Raw genomic sequence first — 27,089 nt, forward strand, 5'->3', positions numbered from 1 at the left:
TTTGATACATACGTTTTAGAGGGCTACTGAATGCGGTAGACATTAGAACACCGTACCATTTTCCACGTGAGGTGAACTGAGATTTTACAGCAGCCAAGACCTAAGTAACTTGGTTCGGCCAATATTCCAGGTTTAGATAACACGCAAAATGCTTTGAAAAACTCAAATGCATTGATCTGTACTGGCTGAGGGAATGTTGGGGAGCTGGCTGGGAAATACTGGAAAACAAAACCGTTTCTACAGACCTACAGTTCTCAGGTAGCCCGGTCTGGGCGCTCCACACCTCAATAAGAGAGGACCGACAACCTGCGGAGCGGTCAGCCCGGTTCGCTCACGCCTCCAATCCGGAGCCCCGCTCCCGATGCGGAACTCACGGCAGTGACCTTTAAACTACAACTCCCGCCGAGCCGCGCGAGCACACCGGACCTCCCCCGGAAGTCGGGAAGGTTGCCTCCGGCGCTGGGGAAAGTGAGAGCTGGATTTTCCTAGTCCTTCTACTGTATCCTGATTGCCACTACTCAGGTCACCCGTGGGTTAGTAGCAGCAGCGGCGAGTTAGTCGACCCCAGGATCCCCTCTGGAGGCGGTGACCAGTTCCCCGGGTCCCCAGCTCGGTCGTGTGGCGCACCTTGCGCTGGGTTGGCGGGCGCCTGCGCGAGAGCCCCGGCCCGGGCTGCTGCGGGGCCCGGAACCAGGCGGGGGGTGCAGACAGCCCGGTGGCTGGTGGAGCTTCCAGCCCAAGTTTTGAGATGGGGTAAAAGTAACGCTACTTTGGATGTGATTTCACATTTAAGAAGGAATCTCACAGTAGTGGCAAGAAAATAAACCATCTCCGTTTGGAGAGGCCGTGCTGGGGTTTTGCCTAATTGGTTAATTGACTGTCTTGAGTGCCCAGGGAATGGAATTCGTTAAATAATGGTTGGGGACTTCAGTAATAGAGCCATCTATGAGGTCTTGCTCTGTCCCACTGGAGCCATATGACCTTGGGACCCGGGTTACACATTAGTAAACGTGGATGTTTGTTTCATTAAAATCTAAGTCCATTTAAATCTAAGATTCTTTTAAATGACCTCCCAGAATAGTTCATGCTCTTCTTGGAATGCAAGGGCAGCACTTTATCCTGCCTTTAAATCCTTACCTTCTACAGGACGTGTCAATAAGAAATGAAAAGGTAAATCAAGCAGTAGAGCTGGATGTCAGATTTTCTGTGCTTCTCCGGAATGAGAAATGGTACTATTTCGAGATGACTTTTCTGTTGAGAAAGCTAAGGGGAGCAGGGTATATTTTTTTTCACTTTCTCTTTCCAGAGAATACTGTATGCATAAGCATTGCATTAGTGATAGTGAATGACACTATATTTTTGGAGGTCAATTTTGCAATCCCTTGGTGGCCTGTGAGGAGGATGAGGGAGTGACCATGACCTTAGAACAGGAGACAGTGAAATAAAACCAATCCTCACTGAAGAAACTGGAAAAAAAATTATGGAAAATAAATTTAAAGCAATTTGGAATAGAGACCACACAGGAGTCTGTTCAGCAGTGCTCAAAAATAAAATGTTGAAAAGTTATAGCTTTTGTTATTCATAATACTTTTTAAACACATTTGGAAACTTCAATTGAAAGTATTGGAGGGTAAATCTAGGGTAAAACAAAAGAAATTTAAAAATTGCTTTCTGATATCATTAATTTGTAAATAGACTTTAAATATTAGTTTGTTTCCATTCCTGTGAGCAGTTTTAACTGATTTATACAGTTACAAAATAAGAAAGTTCACCTTTAGCTCATTTTTTCCTAAACTTTTTCATAATGCACTACAGAATTGATCAGCTAGACTGATGTCTGAGAATCTAACAGACAACAGCTTTCGAAAGTTATGTGTTATATATAACCTTTTATTCTTTTTTTCCTAAGTGCCTGATTACTTCAGATAGTTCTAAATCTTTTAATAGCATTTCATAGAAAAAAATATGTCTTAAAAATGCTTTGAGAATTTGATAGACAATTGAAACATGAACCATTTTGCATACAAAATATCTTGGTATGTGTCCCGACACATGTAATTCATGATTAGATAGCATTTATTAAGAAGCATGGGGTAAATCCTCTTTTTTTTTTTTTTTTTGCCCTCCATTGAAACATCAGAAAGAAAAAGCAAAGTTGATGATTTGAAAAGATTCAGGGATTCAAGAATACCCGAGTGACTAACAGAACTTGTGTCCAATAATAGATTCAAAAATTTGTGGTCATCTAATTTGTGATGAAGATAATGCTGCAGTGCAATTAGACATAGATGGTAATTTCAAGAATAGTTATCAGATGCTAAGCACATTGGTGCACTCTTGTAGTCCTAGCTACTTGGGAGGCTGAGACAAGGTGATCAGAAGTTTGAGGCCAGCCTCAGCAACTTAGACCCTATCTCAAAAAATAAAAAAGGCAGCAGATGTAGCCTAGTGGTAAAGTGCCCCTGGGTTTAGCCCTTAATACTGGGAAAAATTAACAATAAAATAATAGTAATGATTTATATAAATTATCTATTCAAATACAAAATACCTTAATCTAGCCTACATCATAGCATGAACAAAGTCATTATCAAATGGATTGCAAAATTAATCATGCAAGGTAAAGCAGTAAATTGCTTATATGTGAAATGTAGAAAGCTTTTGAACAATTATAGGATCATATTTTTTTTGAGAGCAAAGACCTATATCTGATACCATAGAATCAGACACTACTATTTGTCATCTGCTAAAAACCTCTTTTTATTTTTGTCTGCTTTTATTCTGTCTTTCTTGTCCCCTCACTGTAATGAAATCTCTGATCTGCCACAGATACCTTCTCTTGTTTGTGAGGTTACTGGCCCCCTCTTCCAAGTCTCTTGTATTACTAAAACTCTTCGTACATTATTTTATATACCTTCCTGTGGACATATGGATTGAATTACAGTTCTCACTGATAACAATTTTGAATTGTATATTGTAAAGACCGTTGAATACTGATTACCTTTTGAAGAATATATTGCTTTGAAAACTATTACATTATTCTAACATTAGCACTCAGATAATGTTCATACATCACTACAAAAACCAATTGCAAATGACATTTTTCCCCTATTTTCCTTATTTTTAAGGAAGAAATGTCTTCTATAAAAAGAAGTCCAAAACAGGAAATAATTTCTGAATTTCTCAGTTCAGCTGCTGAAGGAGATATTGCCAAGTTAACAGGAATACTCAGTCATTCTCCATCTCTACTCAATGAAACTTCTGAAAATGGCTGGACTGCTTTAATGTATGCTGCAAGGAATGGTCACCCAGATGTTGTTCAATTTCTGCTTGAGAAAGGGTAAACATTTTTAAGTTCTACCACCTGAAAGGACTTGTGATTTAATTTCTATGTTACCTATTTCCTTTTCTTGTAGCTGTACTTATGTTTCTGGGCTACTAAATAATACATTGACCAGTTTGTTATTCAAGAATAGAGCATAATTTCTAACTTAAAACTGTTAACCTCTTTTTTTTCCTGGTTCTGGGAATTAAACCACACTTCTTATGTGCCAAGCAAGCCTTTGTCCTCTGAGAAAACATCCCCAGCTGTAACTTTTATTATTGAAATAAAATTCCTTCCTTCTTAATAGTAAAGCAAATTTATGCATAATCTTTTTCTCACAAATAAAAATGCAAATCTCATTATGACTACCAATGACTTTAGAATATTGGTATCCTTATTGAACATAAAACTACTGCTTTTTTATAAGTAATTATCCAGAAATTATAAAAGTCCACTATCTTCACTATTTCATTACTTATAATTATTAAATGATTCTTTTAACATTACTAAAAAAAAACTGCATACCAAAAGAAAGAAATAATCTACAAAATCATTAAAGAGAGGCTATAATGTGTATTTGGAAATATTTTATTGAAATAATTACAAGAAAAATGTTTACTTTCTATTTTATTTTTCCTCTCCAATTTTTTTTTAATCTGTAGGTGTGACAGATCAACTGTCAATAAATCAAGACAAACTGCACTAGATATTGCTATATTTTGGGGTTATAAACATATAGCCAACTTATTAGCTAATGCTAAAGGTGGGAAAAAGCCTTGGTTTCTAACCAATGAAGCAGAAGAATGTGAAAATTATTTTAGCAGAACACTACTGGACCGGAAAAGTGAAAAAAGAAATAATTCTGACTGGCTGCTAGCTAAAGAAAGCCATCCTGCCACAGTTTATATCCTTTTCTCAGATTTAAGTCCCTTGGTTACTCTAGGTGGCAATAAAGAAAGTTTTCAACAGCCAGAAGTAAGACTTTGTCAGCTGAACCATACAGATATAAAGGATTACTTGACTCAGCCTGAGAAGATCACCTTGATTTTCCTTGGAGTAGAACTTGAGATGAAAAAAAAGCTACGCAATTATGATGGAGAAGTCCCAAAAGAAGAGGAAGATGGATTGATTGCCTGGTTTGCACTAGGTATAGACCCTATTGCTGCTGAAGAGTTTAAGCAAAGACATGAAAATTGTTATTTTCTTCATCCTCCAATGCCAGCTCTCCTACAGTTGAAAGAAAAAGAAGCTGGTAAGAAATGAATACTGCTTGCTTGCATTGGTAATAATCTGGTTTTTAGAAAAGCCAGGTTATTACCATATGGAGTTAAATTGTATCTGCAATTTCCAGGAGGCACATTTTTTCTAGTAAGCGTGAAACTAAGCTATCTTCATTAGAAACTTCCAAAGTTTTCCCTCTAGACCACTTGGTTATATTTCCTCAGAATTAACCTTAATGCCTGATGATTGCTTCTCATTCTTCAGCCCCTGCTATACACTGAACATGATGGCAGAGTTCTCAACTGTTTTTCTTTTGTATTATTTTCTGTCCCTGGGGATTTTTTATAACATGATAAGAAGTAGTATTTTATTCTAATTGCCATTTAAATGTTGTAACCTGACGTTTTTTGTGTTTTATTTTTTTTTAAAGAAAAACCTCATACTAGTTTGTTTGTAGAGCCTGAATTGTAGATATATAGCTAAACTGTGGAAGTTAGGAGTCCTGTTTTAAGTATTGCCCAGATAATAGATTGCTTGCAATATAACAAACACATCTGACCAATGGCTTAGATTAGATGGTGGCAGTAGAGATGGAGAGAAAGGGAATGTTTGAGATATTCTGAAGGTAGGACTGATAGCTTTATCTGTATTTATATAAGTGCCCTTGACTCAGGCACAAATTAAAGTGCTAATAGTAGCGGCTTGGGAGGCTGAGACCGGAAGATCACAGTTTGAAGACAATTCTGCACAACTCAAAATAGACTCTGTCTCAAAAAAATTAAAAGGATTAAGGATAAATAGTTCAGTGATACAGTACCCCTGGGTTGAATCCTCAGTACTGAAAAAAGAAAGGAAGAGCAAGGAACCAAGGAAGGAATAGCTAACAGTAGAGATGTAGAAAAGAAGGTACATTTAAGATACATATTTTGGAAATAAGATCAGTACTACTTGCTGATGGATTGGGTATGGAGTATATAATAAGAAAAAGATCATGAATGACTACTAGGAGACTGGAGTAATTTGATATATAGTAATGCCACTGCTTTTTTTTTCCTTTTTTTAATTCTAATTAGTTATACACGACAGCAAAATAGATTAATAATAATGGGTGATAGGTAGAGCAAGGAAGGTAGGACAGACTTGGAGGAAATAAATCAAGAGTTTACTTTTGTGTATGTTAAATTTTAGAGAAGGATATTGGAATCTGAAACTCAGAAGAGAGGGCTGTACTGGAGAGGCTTATTTGATAGTTGTCAACAAAGAGATGATATTTAAGTCCAAAGAAATTACTGAGATTACTGATTGAGATCAAGGAAGAAAAAAGCTTCAGAATTATACCTAAATCCCCCTAAATTTAGAGGTCAGGTTTAAGCAGAAGAGTCATCAAAGGAGATAGAGCCAGTGTGGCTATAAGGTAGGAAGAAACCAAGAGAATGTGCTCCTAGAAACCAAGAAAGAATATTTCAAGAAGGGTGAGCTCAAATATGTTGAATCCTGATGAGAATTTGAGTAAAATGAAGACAATTTGTTTTAAAATGTCTTTGATTTTGATATTATGAAGCTATTGTTGAATTTGACCAGAGGAATATCAGTTGGGTAGAAGGAACAGAAATCAAATTATGATATACTAAAGATTTAATAAAAGGTTAGAAAGGGATCAATTATTAATATTCACTTTCCCTTACATGATATGGTAGACCTTCTAGAGACTGCTTGGATACTTCCTTAAAGGCTGGTGTGGTATGTTTTATTCTCTATCTAAAACTGAAGAGAAGGTTGACTTTAAAAAAGAGAGAGGGGAAAAAAACCTCTTATTTGAAGCTATATGTATAATTTTTTTCTATATGTATAATTTTAAGTTCAAAATTATAAATGACCTAATTGCTTTTTTTAATTATTATTTTACAAGTAAGGAAACTCAGGACCTTACTAACTTGCTGTATAACACAGTCACTTCTTTGTGTTCCCTTTTCCAAAAACTAAGGGTATTTTAAAAAGGAAATTCACCAATCATTAAATCATTAGTTTTATTGCCTCAATTGTAATAGTTTGAATCAGGCCATGTTAATTCTTTTTGATGTGCCAGTGTAAAGGTTATAGCCAAAATGTACATACTATAAACAACATTAACCACAAATGTTGTGAATATAATGTATTTTATACTATAAGGAGTCTCCAGTTGAAAATAGGATGTGTTCCACCATGTCATGGACCAGCATTAACTTAGTCACCAAGAAGGAGAATAGAGATAAGTTTCTACTAATATCTCCTTTATAATTCAAGCTGGCATTAGGAACTTTCTTTGTAGTTTTGTTGCTGTTGTTGAAAGTTAAATGCAATTTTCTTTTGTTATCTGAAAAGTTAAGTCTTTTACTTCAAAAGAAAATATACATCATAGAAACAAAAACTATTAACAAAAAACGTACTAACATAACATAAAAACAAATACCAAACAACTATTAACAGAAAAAATACTAACATAACAAAAAATACTAAACTGTTTCTGAATATCACATGGATATTCAGAAAACTATGCTTATTATAGCTTAAAACATTATACCTAGAATAATATTGGACAAATAAACATATTGTTATATTGTGTGCATATACAGATACGTAACAACAAATCCCACCATCATGTACAACTATAATACATATAAAATAATGTGGAAAAACAAACTGTACCTATATATTAATGTTGTGTGTGTGTGTGTGTGTGTGTGTGTGTGTGTGTGTGTGTGTGTTTACAATTTTTATTGATTACATTTTTTTGGTGCTTCTTTTTAAAGGGGTTGTAGCTCAAGCAAGATCTGTCCTTGCCTGGCACAGTCGATACAAGTTCTGCCCAACTTGTGGAAGTGCAACTAAAATTGAAGAAGGTGGCTATAAGAGAGTATGTTTAAAAGAAGACTGTCCTAGTCTTCAAGGCGTTCATAATACATCATATCCAAGAGTTGGTAAGCCTTTTGTTTTATAGTGAAATTTCAACCACCTGGAGTCATGGGGAATTAGGCATTCTGGAAAAACAAGTTCTTTGAGGTGCTAAAAGATTTACCTGTTTATTAAAATATGCCTGATTTAACCATTAAGGATATAAATATTAGCCAGGCGCTTCAGCACGCACTTGTAGTCCCAGTGGCTCAGGAGGCTGAGACAGGAGGATTGCAAGTTCAGAGCCAGCCTCAACAATTTAATGAGGCCCTGAGCAACAAGACCCTGTCCCTATATAAAAATATGAAAAGGGCCAGGGATGTGGCTCAATGGTTAAGCACTTTCATAATTTTCAGTATTAAGACATGACACATAATTAATCATTTAATTTTGTTAATCATTTTGAATTTGATGTGAAATTCATGATTTCAAAAGTCAGCCAGTCTGACTCCTTTTATGGAGAGAGGAAAAAAAAAAATTCAGTGCCTGTTTGAGGCCTTACCAAAGCAGTCCATTATACCTCCTTTCCTTCTAATTACTATTTTGTGTCTGTAGGTTTGGAAATCTGATAACCTAGTCCTTTAAAACCATGAGAACCGAGTAGATAGTGCCAGGCACAGTGGTATATGCCTGTAATCCCAGCAGCTAAAGAGGCTGAGATAGGAGGATTGCCAGTTCAAAGCCATCCTTAGCAACCTCAGGCACTAAGCAATTGACTGAGACCCTGTCTCTAAATAAAGTACAAAATAAGGCTGAAGATGTGGCTCAGTGGCCAAGTACTCCCGAATTTAATCTCTGGTCAGCCCCCCAAAAAAGAAAACCTAGAAAAATAGATAGACTCAGCAACACTTGAGGAAGTCTCCAGGAAGTAAAACGCATGGCTTAGTGACATCTGTTTTTGTCGCTCAAGAGCCTTGTTCTCAATCATCATCTAGTAAAGATCAATGACTTCTAGAGAGAGGAACTATTATTTACTTTTTTAAAAAATAATTTAAACCTAATCATACAGCCACATTAGCTTTCAAAGGATTAGGATGCAAAGTAGAGGGAAATTTACTGTATTAATTTGTAAGATTTGAATTTTTCCCCATGCCCATCCATGTATTACCTACTCTTTCTCATTAAAAAATAATATTCTTGGGGCTGGGATTGTGGCTCAGCAGTAGAGTGCTTGTCTAGCATGTGCAAGGCACTGGGTTCCTCAGCACCACATAAAAATAAGTAAATAAATGTCCAACTACAACTACAAAATATATAATAATGATAATAATAAAGATAATGATAATGATATTCCTAGACTACCCTAAGTACAAAATAAATGTTACTAAGATTAAGGGAAGGTGGACAAAAATGATCTTCCTTTAGCATACTGACAGTATTCCATAAAATTTCTCTAAGAAGCTCTGATCAGCCACGTCAAAGCAGAAAAAAACAGTCTTATAATTATGATGAGTCTTGTTTCTACAAGAGATATGTTATCCTGTCAAACAGTAACTTTACACAATGAATCTAAATTATTTTTTCCTGTCCTTCATGTATCTGATATTTTTTTTTATTTTTTAACAGATCCAGTAGTAATCATGCAAGTTATTCATCCAGATGGGACCAAGTGTCTTTTAGGCAGGCAGAAAAGATTTCCCCCAGGCATGTTTACTTGTCTTGCTGGATTTATTGAACCTGGTAAGCCTCTTCTGAATAATTTTTATAATTTCATTTAATTTTTAATTTCCAAATAAAATTTTAGATGGCATTTGAGATATAATCTCTAATAAATTATCATGTTATAAAGCTGGTATATTTTAAAATATTTTAATCATATTTTAATGATATAATTTAAATGAAATAAATTTCATATTTTTGCTAATATTGTAATTTTGTTTATTAAAAACTCAGTATTTTCTATTTTATATATTGATCTTGGCTAAGTTATCTAGATGGTTTACACCTCCCTTCGGTACTATACTTAACTGTCACCTTTGCAGAGAAGCCCTACGTGATTGCCCCTAATGTATTAGTGGGGCCCTATACCCTACATTCATAATCCCATAACATCCTGCTTGATTTTTCCCTACAGCACTTTACATCACCTAATATATGTGTATATTTACTTATTTATCTTCTGCTCTTACTAGAATGTCTATTCCATAAGAATAGGAACTTTATTTTATTCTTTTCTATATCTCAGACCATTAAGGCAGATGCTTCACATATCCTAGGAGCTCAGTAAGGATTTTTGGAAATAAGTTAATAAATAATTAATCAATGTCTATTCACAACTTTTGATATTAATCTACACTGCTAAAGAATAATGGTAAATCAAACTATAATAGTATGTAATACCAGACTCTGTTCTGGAGGCTTTATGTTTATTAAATCATATGATCTTTATAAAGTAGGTACTATTCTAGCAGTTTTACAGATGAGAGCAATAAGGCAGATCACTAGTAAATGATAGGAAAAGTATTCAAACCAAAGCAGTTTGACTTCTGAGTCTTTGCTCCTAATCACTATGCTTCCACTAGTATTAGGTCAATTTTTAACTGCTGGGTAGTATAATATATATATATATATATATATATATATATATATATATATATATATATATATATATATATATATATATATATATATATATATATATATATATATATATACACACACACACACACACACACACACACACACACACACATATATATATTTTCATATGAATATGCTACCATTTACTCATCCTTTCTGCTGTGAATTTATTTCAAGGTTCTTACTATTATGAACAAGACTGCAATGAATTTTTTATACTTCTAATGCATACTTGTACAAGTTACATAGAATATATACATGGAGCAGAATTGCTAGCTATACATGAGCATCTTAACCTTTTCTAGACTTTGTCAAGTTACTCTCCAAGGGTTGCTGCCAATTTATACTCCCACCATTAGCAGATGAAATGTTCCATTATTCCACATCTTCACCAAGTTAGGATTTTCATTTTCAAGGGTATGAAATAGTATGCCATTGTTTGCATTTCTGTTTCTCTGCTAGTGCAGCATTTTTTTTTCAAATATGCATATACATCCATTTTTTTCATTTTAGATTTTTATAGCCTATTTTTTTGGTTGCTTCTCCTTTTTCCTTCTTGATTTTAGTAGTCTTTAATATGTATTATGTGTTAAATTCTGATTGCTTATCCTTTTTCCTTATTGATTTTAGTAGTCTTTAAATATGTATTATGTGTTAAATTCTGATGATTATGATATTACAGATATCTTGTATTACTCCAAAACTATTTTCTTTTGATAAATATGTTTGTAATTTTTGTGTAGATTTATTAATGTATTGAAATAGAAAGCTAAATACTACTACATGTAACAAAAAACTTCTAAACTTACAGATAAATTTTAAATAAATAAATAAAAGCATTTTTTTCTGTTATACTTCTCAATTTCAATAAATTCCAGAAATGTAAAGGACATTTATAAGCATCATTTTATTTTATGATAGCCAAGTCAACAAAATATTGAATTTTATTTTTTGTATAATGAGATGAAAAAGTTCTCTACAGTAATTGTTTGACAACTTTTTTTTTTTCCAGGATAACTATTTAATAATGGTTCATAAAATGAAATATCAGTATATGATAGTGATAACAGATTGATTCTAGCAGATCAAGTGGATATATCGATCAAATTAGCAGATTTTTTAATTTTATAATTTAATTTTGACAATTGTATTAAAATTTTATGAATGTTACATTAGTTAAAGTTGACCATTTATTTTTACAAGAAATTAAAAGTTTTTATTACATTTTTTTAGTTTTTGAAGATACTTCAATATATTTAAAGTGTGTTGTTTCTACTGCCATGCTAATAATACTCTAATATTTTAATCATAACAAAATGATAAATCCATGTTTTTGTCCCATGAGATTACTAATTCACTGATGTTCAGTTAAATAGCAGCCATGTCAATTTTCCAAGTCTGCAATCTGGTAAGGAAAAAGGCATAAATATGCCTTGCAATCAACACAGAAGATTGATATCATTAATCGTTGCAAATATTCACATTGCCACTTTGCAAATTTATTATTGATGGCATTAGGGAAATTAATGAGTATACAATTTAGCATTTTCTTTTCTTTTTTTTTTTATTGATTGTTCAAAACATTACAGAGCTCATGATATATCGTCTTTCATACATTAGACTCAACTGGGTTTTGAACTCCCATTTTTACCCCCAGATACAGATTGCAGAATCACAACTGTTACATACTCACAATATTACATAATGGCATATTAGTGACTGTTGTATTCTGCTACCTTTCCTATCCCCTACTATCCCCCCTCCCCTCCCCTCCCCTCCCATCTTCCCTCTCTACCTCCTCTGCTGTTGTTCAATTCTCTCCCCTTTTCCCCCCCTCCCCCTTGCCCCTCATAACCTCTTATAATTTTGTGTATCATTGAAGGTCTCCTACCATTTCCATATGCTTTCCCTTCTCTCTCCCTTTCTCTCCCCCCATTCGTCTTTGTTTACTATTAGTCTTTTCCTCATTCTCTTCCTTCCTGTTCTGTTCTTAGTTGCTCTCTTTATATCAAAGAAGACATTTGGCATTTGTTTTTTAGGGCTTGGCTAGCTTCACTTAGCATAATCTGCTCTAATGCTATCCATTTCCCTCCAAATTCTATGATTTTGTCATTTCTTAGTGCTGCATAATACTCCATTGTGTATAGATGCCACATTTTTTTTATCCATTCATCTATTGAAGGGCATCTAGGTTGGTTCCACAGTCTAGCTATTGTGAATTGTGCCGCTATAATCATTGATGTGGCCATATCCCTATAGTGAGCTCTTTTAAGGTCCTCAGGGAATAGTCCGAGAAGGGCGATAGCTGGGTCGAATGGTGGATCTATTCCCAGCTTACCCAGGAATCTCCATACTGCTTTCCAAATTGGCCTCACCATTTTGCAGTCCCACCAGCAGTGTACAAGTGTACCCTTTTCCCCACATCCCCGCCAACACTTATTGTTGTTTGACTTCATAATGGCTGCCAATCTTACTGGAGTGAGATGGTATCTTAGGGTGGTTTTGATTTGCATTTCTCTGATTGCTAGAGATGGTGAGCATTTTTTCATGTACTTGTTGATTGATTGTATGTCCTCCTCTGAGAAGTGTCTGTTCAGGTCCTTGACCCATTTGTTGATTGGGTTGTTTGTTATCTTATTGTTTAATTTTTTGAGTTCTTTGTACATTCTGGATATTAGGGCTCTATCTGAGGTGTGAGGGGTAAAAATTTGTTCCCATGATGTAGGCTCTCTATTTACCTCTTTTATTGTTTCTCTTGCTGAGAAAAAACTTTTTAGTTTAAGTAAGTCCCATTTGTTTATTCTTGTTATTAACTCTTGGGCTATGGGCGTCCTATTAAGGAATTTGGAGCCTGACCCCACTATATGTAGATCGGAGCCAACTTTTTCTTCTATCAGACGCAGTGTCTCTGATTTGATATCTAGCTCCTTGATCCATTTTGAGTTAACTTTTGTGAATGGCGAGAGAAAGGGATTCAATTTCATTTTGTTGCATATGGATTTCCAATTTTCCCAGCACCATTTGTTGAAGATGCTGTCCTTCCTCCATTGCATGTTTTTAGCTCCTTTATCAAATATAAGATAGTTGTAACTTTTAAGTTTTAAGATTTTAATAAAGAAAGAACTATTTGTGAAAGTCATAAAAGATAATTTGGAACTATTTGGTGATAATCTATAAATGAGATAATATGTTTGCATAATGCTTAGCTAACAGTAGGTGATGTATAAGTTTAGACTTTATAATTATTATTTGTAAAATGTATTTGTTGACAGTTTAATAGTCTATACGTGGACGTATACTTTTAAAAATAATGGAGTTTTTTTTTTTTTTTTTAATTTTGCACTTCCAGTCTAGTATTAGCAATCTTTCAATTGGGTTTTTCCTCAAAGTGCATTTCAAATGTTTGCACCATTTGGAGCACAGAATGTCCAGAGCATGTTCATCAGCAACTTGTTCTTTTGCTCCATTTGATTAGGGGAGACAATAGAAGATGCTGTTCGGAGAGAAGTAGAAGAGGAAAGTGGAGTCAAAGTTGGCCATGTTCAGTATGTCTCTTGTCAACCATGGCCAATGCCGTCTTCCTTAATGATTGGTTGTTTAGCTGTAGCAGTGTCTACAGAAATTAAAGTTGACAAGAATGAAATAGAGGATGCCCGCTGGTTCACTAGAGAACAGGTAAAGTTCAATTTAATTTCCTCCTCCTATTGACTGTTCCTTGACAGTATTGGTTGGGCATGCAGCAAAGAAGCATATTTTCAACAAGCTGAATGAATCCACACTTTCTTGTTATGCATGGATTACAATCTAATTGATAATTGCATATAGGAAGTGTATGTTTTCACTAATGTATCCTATTTTAACTTACTCTGTGTGATTTTTTTTAGTAAGGATAATTCCATGTTATTTCAAATTTCAGATATGATTCCTTCTAATTAATGATAACACCTTTTACTGGACTTAATGTACATAAACATTAGCTCAGAGATAAGAAACAAGAATATATTCTCAGATATTTTATATTTTAGTTCATAGCATAAAATAAGTAGGCCTCAAAAAATGTCAGTAAAAATGCTTAAAGCTTTTGAAAACTATTTATTTTGAAATATACTGAAGGACAAAAAGAATATAACTGTATATAACAAATATACACTTCTAAAATCTTTTTAAAACATCTCTAAATACTATAATGAAAGATGTTACTTTTCTGTGTTTTGCATATAACAAAGCATTTGTGTAAGAAACAAATGGAGGACTGGGTTGTAGCTCAGCAGTAGTGCACTTGCTTGGCATGTGTGAGGCAATTGGGTTCAATTCTCAACACCACATAAAAATAAATAAAATAAAGGTCTAACAACAACTAAAAAAAATACTAAAAAAAAAAAAGAAACAAACAAGCAAATGGGCATTCTGCAATAGTAGACCTGAAATGCTTTCTAACTTTGTCCACATAAAATTAATTTTATTTTATACTTAACCCCAAAAGGTAGAGAATGGCTTATTGTTTTGAAACTTTAGAAAAAGGAAGGGAAACAGTCCCAAAGGTTGACTTTATTTTGAAATTAAGTATGAAGCACGAGTTGTTTTTTCATAGCTTCATTTTCATAAGGAACTGTGCCTTTCTGGAACATTATAAATTGAAAAACTATTCAGTGAAGCAATTAAAAATGCTATACTAAATTTTAATATAGTAGAATGTGACATCTATTCTCAACATGCATACTAAATTTTGCATGCTGAGAATAGGTGTCACATTCTACTATTTTTGTCACTATAAAACTCATCACATTTTGGTTGCATTATATAAACATGGAAATAGTATTTAACTGCTACAATGTTGAAATCCTAATGCATTTTATTGTGCTTTATTTTAGGTTGTGGATGTTCTGACCAAAGGGAAGCAACAGGCATTCTTTGTGCCACCAAGCCGAGCTATTGCACATCAACTAATCAAACACTGGATTGGAATGAATCCCAATCTCTAAATCAAAGAAATAGATTTGTTTGAGTGTTATTTAATTTCTAATGCCACTTACTCCTTATGTGAGATTAGAAATACTCAATGTGTTTTAGAATGTAATAACATGAAATGCCATATTGGGCTTTCAAAATATCTCACAGTGTTCTTTCCATAGTTAACCACAGAAATCATATTTTTATAAATTACAGCATTGCCTCAGGATTGTGTTACATTTGGGTCAACCTTTGAATTTTCGGGTAGTTTGTTTCACAATTTTTTTCTCACAAAACTGTATTTCTAATAAGAAAAATTATGTTATATAGAAATGTGAGTAAGCCTGAATTATAGTGCCTCTTATAAGCATTAGATTGTTCATTAAAATTCCTTATTTGAAAACTGAAACAAAATAATTTTAGTGAATTTTGAGCCTGCATTGATTTTCAGTCTTTTCATTATTGTAAAGGTCCTTTAAGTTACCAGTATCTGATTTTCCCTCATTTTCTCATTGCAGTTCCACTTATTCTTTCCTTCTGGTTCTCTTGTTCTAGCAGTGGTGCTATTATGGTGTTGCTCCTAGTCTAATTTGACCAGTGTTAAGAATTTTTTGCTAAATAACTCTATAGGTGATCTTAGGATACCATACTTAATGGAAAGAGAGCTAACAAGAGAACATACCATTGTCTAGGACCCTTCCTTAAATCTGAAGTTAAAATACACCTGTTTATATATTATTTATACCCAAAGTTGTTCTTAATCAAGATTCTCTGCTTTTTCACTGAAATTAAACATATTTAAAAAGAATTGTCCTCAAAGGTAAGATATTTAATAAATTCCAGGTATAGTTACATATTCAATTAAAAACACTGACTTTATTTCATTTCATAATGAGGGCTGTATCTGTGTTAACCAAAAAATTATATAATCATTACCATCAACGTTTATGATGCTCAAATACAACATCTTGGTTTTGACATTATTTCAACATATTCTAAGGAGACTTGATAAAGTAAGTATATTTTAGAACTAAGAAAGTAAATTGTGGTTGACAGTTTTGCAACATAGAAATTCATATTTTACAAGGCTATTTTGAAATCATTTTGAGAGGTACATTTTTATAAATGTACAAATTTATATAATTTGGCTCTTTACTATTGTATTTTAGAACTGGAAGAGATCTTAGGGGTAATATATGTATTTCATTGCCCTTATTTTATAGATAAATAAAAGGATATCATGAAAGTTAAGTTTAATTAATTGATAAAAGTTACATAAATAATTATAACCCACTGTACTGTATAACCCAGGGCAAGATTCTCCCTGTAATAGGAAATAGAAGCTATTACCAAAAATGTATGTAGAATAAATTAAAAGAAGGGATGATAAGAATAAATTTTCCTTACCAAATATTAAAACTTTACATACAGTACTAAAATGTATTTAACTTAAATAAGATAACTTTCTCAAATAAAGCTTTATTTTGCTAATGAATAATTTTTTAGTTAATTGATATCATAAGCCAAATTAAGACTTACATAGGACATTTATGTATATAATAATATTGCAGTTACAAAACTATGTAAAATGATGTGCCTTGGTTATTATGACTTATAATGACTTGAGGTTCAATTTTACTCTAATGAACTTTTAATACTTGCACATTCTAACATTACATTGTAAAACCAAGGATGTCCTCCTAATGTTAGTATAAGAAGGTAAAATATTAAGTGTTGAAAATGTGGTTATAATTTTAGTATCTGATATTTAATCCTGCACTTGGGGAAAACCAATATATAAGTAAATTATTATTTTAATAATTATTCCTAAATTGCTAACCTCTGAGAGGTAAATAACTACATGTAAATAGAAAGAATAGCCAATTAAAAATGGTATCGGTGTAAGTTCCATAAATATATTCTAATGGAAATGAATGTAACAGTACATTAAAATATTTATTTTCTGTTTTGAGTGATGTGTAATTTTAATATGTTTTGCCACATGGAAAAAATCCAAATTTCAGATTTTATCCCATTTAGAATTGATGTATTGACAAGCAAAGGTACAAAATTCTTATTAAAACTTTTTCATATTTGGAAGATGTAAAATTTTGATATGAAGGACAGGGATATAGCACTATGGTAAAGCATTTGCCTAGCATGTGTGAGGTCCTGGGTTTTATCCCAAGCTCCCCAGCACTGAAAAGGAAAAAAAAAAGTAGGGCAGGGGAGAAAAAAAAAAAAAAAACATAGTGGAATAAAAATTCCCTTTGTGTGACTCTGAGGGATAAGAACCAAGGAGAGAAATGGAGGGAAAAGTCTAAGGACCAATAGAGGAGTGATGGGAAATCTAAACAGTGTGAGGAATTAGAAATTAAACAGAATAGTACAGTGCAAGTCAGCATCACAAGCATAGGATAGGTGGAAGTGTATTTAGACTCAGTACTAGCTACAGCCTTCTTAATTGCAGGCGAAATCCACGGTTTATGCAAGCTTTAAATTTGGTGATTTGGTCTGAGCCTGTCTGTCGCATAACTTGCTAGATCGCTTGGGAGGAGAAAGTTAATACATAGCAAATTCTCATTGCTATAACCAGAAGTCACCTTGAGAGGGTTCCTATTGTTAGGAACCAGGCTGTTCTGGGGAGCAGAAAACTTAGAAACATTACAATTTGGAGTTTTTGTGTATACTCACCACTGGAGCAAGACCAGTTTCAGGGGGTGTGGCAAGGACCTAAGTTAGAGCATTAGGATGAGGGTAGCAAAATGTTCTGGCTTGTGTGCTTCCCTTCTTGGGCAGAAATCAGTTTTTGACTGTCCCACCACACATGCACTGAGGCATCATGAATGTATAATACGGCTTGGATATTTGCCATGCCTCCCTTGCACATGCTGGAGTCTGTGAGGCTGAATATATGTCTGTCCTATTGATAATATGGGTTACCGGTGACGAGTTCTGCTTCCTCACATGTTGAAGTATAATATTAGAAAAGCTCTCCAAGGGACACATATAAAGCAGGGTTTATTTGAAAAGGGGTAACAGACTCCTCCCAGGAAGGAGAAGGGGGTCATAGTATCCCAATAAGCGATGGTGTTTTGCCTTTTTATATGTCCTATCCTTTCTTTGTTTTCCTGTCTCTTCCTCTTATCTCTCTCTTTTCTGAGTAGGTGACTAGGCCCAGGAGATGCTCTGTGGGATGGACAAAAGGTGAGAAGCAGATGGACAGGGAAAGGGCTGGTTGGAGCAGCCCAGGACACATTAATTAACAACTTACAACTCCCTATAGGGAGGGGCAATTCCCGGGACTGGTTATCTTAGCAACAGGTTGGACCAGGTGCAGGTTCTTGATAAGAGTGGAGGAAGGGCTCAGAAGGAATTAACATTTCAATCCTTCTATTCTCTGGATCTGACCCTTGCCTATCTGCCTAATTCTGGCTTCACTATGCCACACTTATAATGCCAAAAATTAGACAGAAAGGCTTTCTTCTGCTTGGATGTTGACCATGCTCCCAAGTGCATAGACTCAAGTCCACAGAGTTGAAAATAGGCCTGCCCAGCACAGCTAACATACCTAACAAGGTCTTGATGTAGATCAGATATTAATTGTATTCCAGTGTCCAGACTAAAATCTGTTATCCTTAATATTGATCTGTCTGGCATGAGCCTGGCATGTCCACATAATGCCAAAGCTAGGCCAGAGAGAAAGGCTTGCTGTGGCTAGAGATTAACCCACCCCTGAGCATGCAGACCAAAGGGCTTCTGGAACTAGTGTATGCGTGCTGGGAAAGAAGTGTCTCCAAACCAAACATCTCAGGAGAAATTTTCGACACTTCTTTTACCTTTCATTCTTTTTCTATCTACTCCATTGATTCTATCATCTATTATATTACTGTGTTATTTTTCATTATTTTTCCTTAGTTTTACTTTTCATATTATACTTTAATAGTATGTTTTTCTCTCTACTTTATCATTTTTCCCTTTTATAAAAGTAATTTTATTCTTTATTTTTAACTTTTAAATTTATTCTATTATATTTTTGCCCCTTTTCTACAGCTATTGTTAATATAGTTCTTATAGTTTTTAAATTGATTGTTACTGTATTACTATATCTGATTTGATTTTATGTTGTGAGTTTTTATTGTATTTATTGTTGTTTGTTTTCTTCCCTGAGTGGAGGGTGACCTTGAGCCTAGCACCTCAAGCAAATTGAAGTTGGGCATTCTACTGTTGAACTACACCCTCAGCACTATTGAGAGAAATTGCACTTCAGTTCAGCCATGATCTAGTCCCAATCAAACCTTAGTAGATTACTTTAAGAATATACAAGACAAAGTCCCCCAACCAATGACCTGACCTCAAGTAGACACATCTAGGGGGTGCCCAAATTCCCACTCCTAGGCACATGCTCCCTTAGCAACAGGAGAGAGAAATAATGCAACTGTTTCAGATACTGCACCTACAAGATACTTCAACAAGTCATTCCCATACCCTTGCAGACTACATGTTGTCCACAAGTCTGGAGAAGTAACCACCCTATGTACTCTTCTGTTTACAACACAACTGCCTAAACTACATAATATCAATACCTTCAGAGGAAAGATTCCTCAGGCTTTGACATAGTATGAACTGTTAAAACTTAACAGTTGCATGCCTGTAATCCCAGCAGCTCCCGAGGCTAAGGCAGGAGGATGGGGAGTTCAAAGCCAATCTCAGCAAAAGCTAGGCACTAAGCAAATCAGTGAGACCCTGTCTCTAAATAAAATACAAAATAGGGCTGGAGATATGGCTCAGTGGTTGAATGCCGCTGAGTTCAATCCCTGGTACAACCCCCCCCCCAAAAAAAAACCCACCTAACTATTATAGCCAAGAAGTCCAGGGATTCTGTACCACAAAGGCCATTTGGAATTAAATTGAACACTACACAACAAATTGGTAGCCCAGGGCACATTGTCAAGAGAAGACATTCCCTAAGAAAGCTCTCACATAAAAGCAGAAGAGATATATATCTCAACAGATGCACAAATCACAACATAGAAATATAAGAAACCTGAAAAACCAAAATATATGATATCTCTAAAAGTTCAAAATTTTCTTTCAATCGATTCCAAAGATATTGAAGTGGATGACATGTCAGACAAGGAACTCAAAAGTACAATGCCAAAATGATCAATTCAAAGAGGATACAAATAACTGAATTAAGAGAGACCATGCAAGATATGAAAGAACAATTTGATATAGAGATACAGATGCTGAAAAAGAACTAAATAAATATTAGAAATGAAAAGCTGAACAAGTCAAATTAAAAAAAAAAAGTTTAGAATCTCACCAATAGAGAGAAAAGTACATAAGTGGAAGAAAGAATATTGGGGCTTAAAGACAAGGTTAATGAATTAGTCATACAGAATGAGTAAGAGTCAACAAAACATGCAAAACGTATTTTGGGATATGATGAAGAGACCAAATATGTGAATTATAGGTGTACAAAAAGAAGCAGATGTACAGGTAAATAGTATTGAAAACCTAGTCAATGAAAAGATAGCAGAAAAATTTCCAAGTCTTGGGAAAGATATGGGCATCCAGATACAGGAGGTCTTTAGAACTTCAATTAGACACAACTAGAAAGGAATTTCTTCATATCATGTTGTAAATTATCAAAAGTACAGAACAAAGAAATATTGAAAGTTGCAAAAGAGAAGTATCAAGTCACTTACAAAAGCAAATCTATCAATATAACAAGTTTCTCAGCAGAAATTCTAAAGGCCAGAGGGCATGGAATGATTTTTTCAAGCCCTAGAGGAAAATATCTGCCAACCTAAATTACCATATAATGCAAAATTGTTGTTCAGAAATAAAGACCTTTCAAGATAAACATAGTAATTCGTGACCAGTAAACCAGTACTTAAAGGAATACTACACAGAGAAAAGGAAGCAAGATAAACACAATTATGAGAACATGTGAAAGAATAAATCTCGCTAGAAGAGTAGATGAACAAATGAGATAAAAGAACCAAATATTGTTAATTCAGTAAACCATCAACTCTTTTAAGATGAATAAGAGAGAAAGAAATAAACAGAGCTTATTTGAAACAGCCATCAGAAAAGTAGCAGAATGACAGGAATTAGTACATACCCTTCAATTATAAACCAGAATGTAAATTATCTCAGTTCTCCAATTTAAAAAAAAAAAGTAAAATGGCTGATTGGATTAAAAACAACCCCAAAATTTGCTGCCTGCAAGAAAATACCCTCACTGGCAAAGACACATGCAGGCAGAAAGCGAAAGGACAGAAAATGTTTCAAACAAGTAGAATCCAAAATCAAGCAGAAGTAACTATATTCATATTATGATTTGAATCTAGAATTCAGCAAAGTAGCAGGATAGAAGCTCACAATCATAAATCTGTAGTTTTTCAATATTCCAATTGGTTTAGTTAATTTTTTCATTGCTGTGACTAAAATATCTGACCAGAACAATTTTGGGGAAGAAAAATTTTGTTTGGGGGCTCACAGTTCCAGAGGTCTTAGTCCCAATTCCCACCTCCTCCAGCCACATGCTAGCACTTCAGTTATTACTCAGTTAATCCCTGTGAGGGGATTAATTCACTGATTGGGTTAAGACTCACAACCCAATTATTTTTCCTCTCAACTTTCTTGCATTGTCTCATATATGAGCTTTTGGGGGACACCTCACATTCAAACCATATAATTACACCCCTGGTCCCCAAAAGCTCAGAACCATCTCACAATGCAAAATGCATTTTGGCTATTTCCAAGAGTTATAGTTTTAACAGTTCCAAGACTGCTCAAAGTTCAAGTCCAAAGTCTTCTCTGAAGCTCAAATCAATCTTGCATTTGTGAACTCCTGTAAAATTAAAAGCAATTTACAATTATCCAACATATAATGGTACTGAGTAAACATTTCCATTCACAAAATTGGAGACACAAAAATGGAAAAAGGGATGGGGCAAAAACAAGACCAAAATCCAGCCGGGCAAAGTTCTGTAGCTCCATATTCAGCATCTGGGGCATTATGAAGTTCTCTCAAAGAACTTCTATAGCTCTATCCTATGGCCTTGCTGATTGTAGTCCCCATGGCCTCTCTCTTGGCTGTTTCTGCTTGATTCCTGCAGCTTTTCTTGGAAGAAGTTCAACATTATTATCATCTCTTATTCTCAGGGGTCTCCACTGCTACTTTGGCTTTTCATATCTTTGTGCATCATCCTCTCAGGGGCTGCCTGATGTATTTTGCCTGGCCTCCCAGGCCTTCCTTTGAAATCTTGATGGAAGTCTCTGTTATCTCCTAACTCCAGCATCCTGCATTCTTGCAGAACTAGCACCATGTGGTTGATGCTGAAGTCTGCTACCATTTCAAGGAGTAGCCAAGCCTCCTGGAAACATGGCTGTAGCAGCCTCTGAACACCTGGGCAGCTGCACTTGGTGAAACAGCTTCCTGTTTCCCTATGCAAACAGGGTTCCCCAGCATCCTCTTCTAAAAAGAACTTTTACTTTTATACCCTTGAGCCTGAGATGGGTGAAGTCCTGCCAGTACCTGAGATGCCCTGGAGCCATCGTTCTTATTGTCTCTATGCAAAGTCTTTAGCATTTCTTTAGTAGCCGGTACTGTCTTTAACAACTGCAACTTCCTTACCCTACTTTTACTCTGACCTTTCAAGTCCATGCTTTCCAAATCTTTATGCTCTGCTTTCTACTCCTGATTATCACAATAAATTTAGCTAAAAGCTGCCAGCAATATTCATGCCAATGCCTGAATGCTATGCTGACTAGAAATTTCTTCCACCAGATTAAGAAATGCATAGTTTTTAAAATTAGCCTCACAAACCAGGTGCAGTGGCTCACACCTATAATCCCAGTAGTTTGGGAGGCTGAGGCAGGAGGATCCTAAATTCATAGCCAGCTCAGCAAAAGCAAGAACTGAACAACTTGGTGAGACCCTGTCTCTAAAATAAATAGCATGGTATTGTCATCAAAGTAGATCAATACAACAGAATAGAAGACACAGAGACAAACCCACATAGTTACAGTTAGTTAATATTTAACAAAAGGATCAAAAATATATGTTGGAGGAAAGATAGTGTTTTTACTGTGGTTGGAAAACCAAATATCCAGAAGTAGAAGAGTGAAGCTAGATCACTCTCTTTCACCATGTACAAAAGTAATATCAAAGTTGATCAATGGTAGGAATCAAACCAGAAACTCTGTGACTAGTAGAAGAAAACAGGAAGCTAACACTCCAACATATTGGTGCAGGCCCCAAATTCCTTAACAAGACCCCTAAATTTCAAGAAATAAAGTGAAGAATCAACAAGCAAGATGGAATTAAGTTTAAAATCTTCTTCACAGCAAGGAAAATGATCAGAGCATGAAGAGAGAACTTATAGAAAGAGAGAAAATCTTTGCCAGCTGCTCTTTTGACAGGGGATTAATATCCAAAATATATAAAGAATTCAAAAAGCTTAACATACACACACACACACACACACACACACAAACACACACACACATATTAATAAATGGACAAACTAACTAAACAGACATTTCTCAAAAGAAGAAATACAAGTGGTCAACAAATATATGAAAGTGTTCAACATCTTTAGCAATTAAGCAAATGCAAATAAAAACTGCATTGAGATTTTATCTCATTAAGGTAAAAATGGTAATCATCAAGAATATAAATAATAATAGATACTGGTAAGGATATGGAAGAAAAGGTACACTCATACATTGCCTGTGAATCTGCAAATTAGTACAGTCACTCTGGAAAGCAGTACAAAGATTCCTTTAAAAAGTAGAAATGAAAGCACCATATGATCTAGCTATCACACTCCTTGGTATAGAATCAAAAGATCTAAACTCAGCATACTATCTATAGTGATATACCCACATCAATGCTTATAGCAGCACAACTCACAATAGCCAAGTTGTAGAACCAGCCCTTGTGCACTTCAATAGATGAATGGATTAAAAAATGTTATATATGTACTTAATGGAATATTACTCAGCCATAAATAAGAATGAAATTATGGTATTTGCTGGTAAGTAAATGAAACTGAAGAATATCATGCTAAGTGTAGCAAGTCAAACTCAGAAATTTTAGGGTCAAATGTTTTTTCTCATATGTGGAAGTTAGAGCAAAATAAGGGGAAAGGGAAAGCTAATATCACACAGAGGAAAGATCAGTGGAATAGAAAGGGATTGAGGAGGGAAGAAGGAAAGACAGGAAATTTGAGGAAATGTAAAATTAATTTGGCAAAATTACGCTATGTGCATGTAAAAATATACCTCTTTTAGTCAACTTTATTGACACTATGGTCAAAAGACCAGACAAGAACAATTTTAGCGGAGGAAAATTTTACTTGACACTCAATTTCAGAGGTCTTAGTCCAGAGAAGACCAACTCCATTGTTCTGTATCCAAGGTCAGGCAGAACCTCATGGAAGAAAAGTATGGAAGAGGAAAGCACAAAACCTAGCAATCAGGAAGCAGAGAGAGCTCTGCTCACCAGGGACAAAATATAAACCCCAAAGGCACACCCCTAATGACCTACCTCTTCTAGCTACATCCTACTATCTACTGACAATTACCACCGGGTTATTTTATATGAGTGAACTAATCCAGTGACTAGGTTTCAACTCTTTCAATGAAATTCACAGAGATATTGTTGTGGTTTGGAATTCTCTTGCATTTTCTCAACATGAGATTGTGGAGGATACCTCATGTCCAAACAACAACAATATCACTGTGAATTTCATCTTTTTAAAAATTAATTAATTTATTTTAATTAGATATATATGACAGCAGAATGCATTTTGATTCATCTTACATAACTGCAGCACAACTTTACAATTCTATGGTTGCACACAATGTAGCATCACATCATATGTGCAGTCATATGTGTACCGAGAGTAATGATGTCCATCTCATTCCATAATCTTTCCTGCCCCCAATGCCCCTTCCCCTCCCCTATTTTTCCTTTGCCCAATCAAAGTTCCTCCACATTTCCCATGCCTCGCCTGCATTATGGATCAACATCCACGTATCAGAGAGAACATTTAGCCTTTGGTTTTTTGGGGATTGGCTTACTTCGCTTAGCATGATATTCTCCAACTCCATCAATTTACCTGCAAATCCCAGAATTTCACTCTCCTTTAATGCTGAGTAATATTTCATTGTGTATATATGCCACCGTTTCTTCATCCATTCATCTACTGAAGGGCACCTAGATTGGTTCCACAGTTTAGCTATTGTGAATTGAGCTTCTATAAATATTGATGTGAATGCAGTTTTAAGTTCTTTGGGTATAATGTGGAGTGGGATAGCTGGGTCAAAAGGTTCCATTCCAAGTTTTCTAAGGAATCTCTATACTGCTTTCCAAATTGGTTGCACCCATTTGCAGTCCCACCAGCAATATATGAGTGTGCCTTTGCCCCCAACATCCTCACCAATACTTATTGTTTTTTTGTATTCTTTTTTTTTATTGGTTGTTCACAACATTACAAAGCTCTTGACATATCATATTTCATACATTAGAATCAAGTGGGTTATGAACTCCCATTTTTACCCCAAATACAGATTGCAGAATCACATCGGTTACACATCACATTTTTACATACTGCCATATTAGTGACTGTTGTATTCTGCTACCTTTCCTATCCTCTACTATCCCCACTCCCCTCCCCTCCCAACTTCTCTCTCTACCCCATCTACTGTAATTCATTTCCCTCCATGTTTGTTATCCCATTCCCCTCATAAACTCTTATATGTAATTTTGTATAACAATGAGGGTCTCCCTCCATTTCCATGTGATTTCCCTTTTTTTCTCCCATTCCCTCCCACCTCATGTCTCTGTTTAATGTTAATCTTTTCTTCCTGCTCTTCCTCCGTGTTCTGTTCTTAGTTGCTCTCATTATATCAAAGAAGACATTTGGTATTTGTTTTTTAGGGATTGGCTAGCTTCACTAAGCATACTCTGCTCTAGTGCCATCCATTTCCCTGCAAATTCTGTGATTTTGTCATTTTTTAGTGCTGCGTAATGCTCCATGGTGTATAAATGCCACATTTTTTTATCCATTCATCTATTGAAGGGCATCTGGGTTGATTCCACAGTCTAGCAATTGTGAATTGTGCTGCTATGAACATCGATGTGGCAGTATCCCTGTAGCGTGCTCTTTTAAGGTCTTCAGGAAATAGTCCGAGAAGGGCAATAGCTGGGTCAAATGGTGGTTCCACTCCCAGCTTTCCCAGGAATCTCCATACTGCTTTCCAAATTGGCCGCACCCGTTTGCAGTCCCACAAGCAGTGTACAAGAGTACCCTTTTCCCCACATCCTTGCCAAAACTTATTGTTGTTTGACTTCATCATGGCTGCCAATCTTACTGGGGTGAGGTGGTATCTTAGGGTGGTATTGATTTGCATTTCCTTGACTGCTAGAGATGGTGAGCATTTTTTCATGTACTTGTTGATTGATTGTATGTCCTCCTCTGTGAAGTGTTTGTTCATGTCCTTGGCCCATTTGTTGATTGAGTTATTTGTTATCTTATTGTCTAATTTTTTGAGTTCTTTGTATACTCTGGATATTAGGGCTCTATCTGAAGTGTGAGGAGTAAAAATTTGTTCCCAGGATGTAGGCTCCCTATTTACCTCTCTTATTGTTTCTCTTGCTGAGAAAAAACTTTTCAGTTTAAGAAAGTCCCATTTGTTGATTCTTGTTATTAACTCTTGTGCTGTGGGTGTCCTATTAAGGAATTTGGAGCCCGACCCCACAATATGTAGATCGGAGCCAACTTTTTCTTCTATCAGACGCAGAGTCTCTGATTTGATATCTAGCTCCTTGATCCACTTTGAGTTGACTTTTGTGCATGGCGAGAGGAGGGGATTCAGTTTCATTTTGTTGCATATGGATTTCCAGTTTTCCCAACACCATTTGTTGAAGATGCTATCCTTTCTCCATTGCACGTTTTTAGCTCCTTTATCAAACATAAGATAGTTGTAGCTTTGTGGATTAGTCTCTGTGTCCTCTATTCTGTACCATTGGTACACCCGCCTGTTCTGGTACCAGTACCATGCT

At 35.2% G+C, this 27,089-nt stretch overlaps 1 protein-coding gene across 6 annotated transcripts; it reads left to right on the forward strand.

Moving 5' to 3' along the window:
• The first annotated feature begins 414 nt into the window (after nt 1–414).
• Nucleotides 415–16,976, forward strand: NUDT12 (nudix hydrolase 12). 6 transcript variants are annotated; one of them, XM_081281721.1, is made up of 8 exons: nt 415–533; nt 1,077–1,170; nt 3,126–3,337; nt 3,985–4,574; nt 7,333–7,500; nt 9,041–9,154; nt 13,530–13,729; nt 14,926–16,976. In XM_081281721.1, the coding sequence occupies exons 2-8, from the start codon at nt 1,099–1,101 to the stop codon at nt 15,034–15,036; spliced, it is 1,467 nt and encodes a 488-aa protein (XP_081137847.1). In that variant the 5' UTR covers nt 415–533; nt 1,077–1,098; the 3' UTR covers nt 15,037–16,976. The 6 variants fall into 6 exon arrangements, with proteins under 6 accessions (XP_081137847.1, XP_081137848.1, XP_081137851.1 ...); XM_081281724.1 differs by having other exon boundaries at nt 432–533; nt 1,147–1,170; XM_081281722.1 differs by lacking the exon at nt 1,077–1,170 and having other exon boundaries at nt 419–533.
• The last annotated feature ends 10,113 nt before the right edge of the window (nt 16,977–27,089 follow it).

Source organism: Spermophilus citellus, assembly GCF_964194105.1.
Source record: "Spermophilus citellus genome assembly, chromosome: 1".
NCBI lineage: Eukaryota > Metazoa > Chordata > Mammalia > Rodentia > Sciuridae > Spermophilus > Spermophilus citellus.

Bases quoted from the DNA above. Each gene is read 5' to 3' on its own strand.
- NUDT12 (XM_081281721.1), top strand. From the start codon at position 1,099: ATGCAAGGGCAGCACTTTATCCTGCCTTTAAATCCTTACCTTCTACAG. The intron at 7,501-9,040 runs GTAAGCCTTTTG...ATTTTTTAACAG, and splicing joins TACATCATATCCAAGAGTTG to ATCCAGTAGTAATCATGCAA. The intron at 13,730-14,925 runs GTAAAGTTCAAT...GCTTTATTTTAG, and splicing joins GCTGGTTCACTAGAGAACAG to GTTGTGGATGTTCTGACCAA.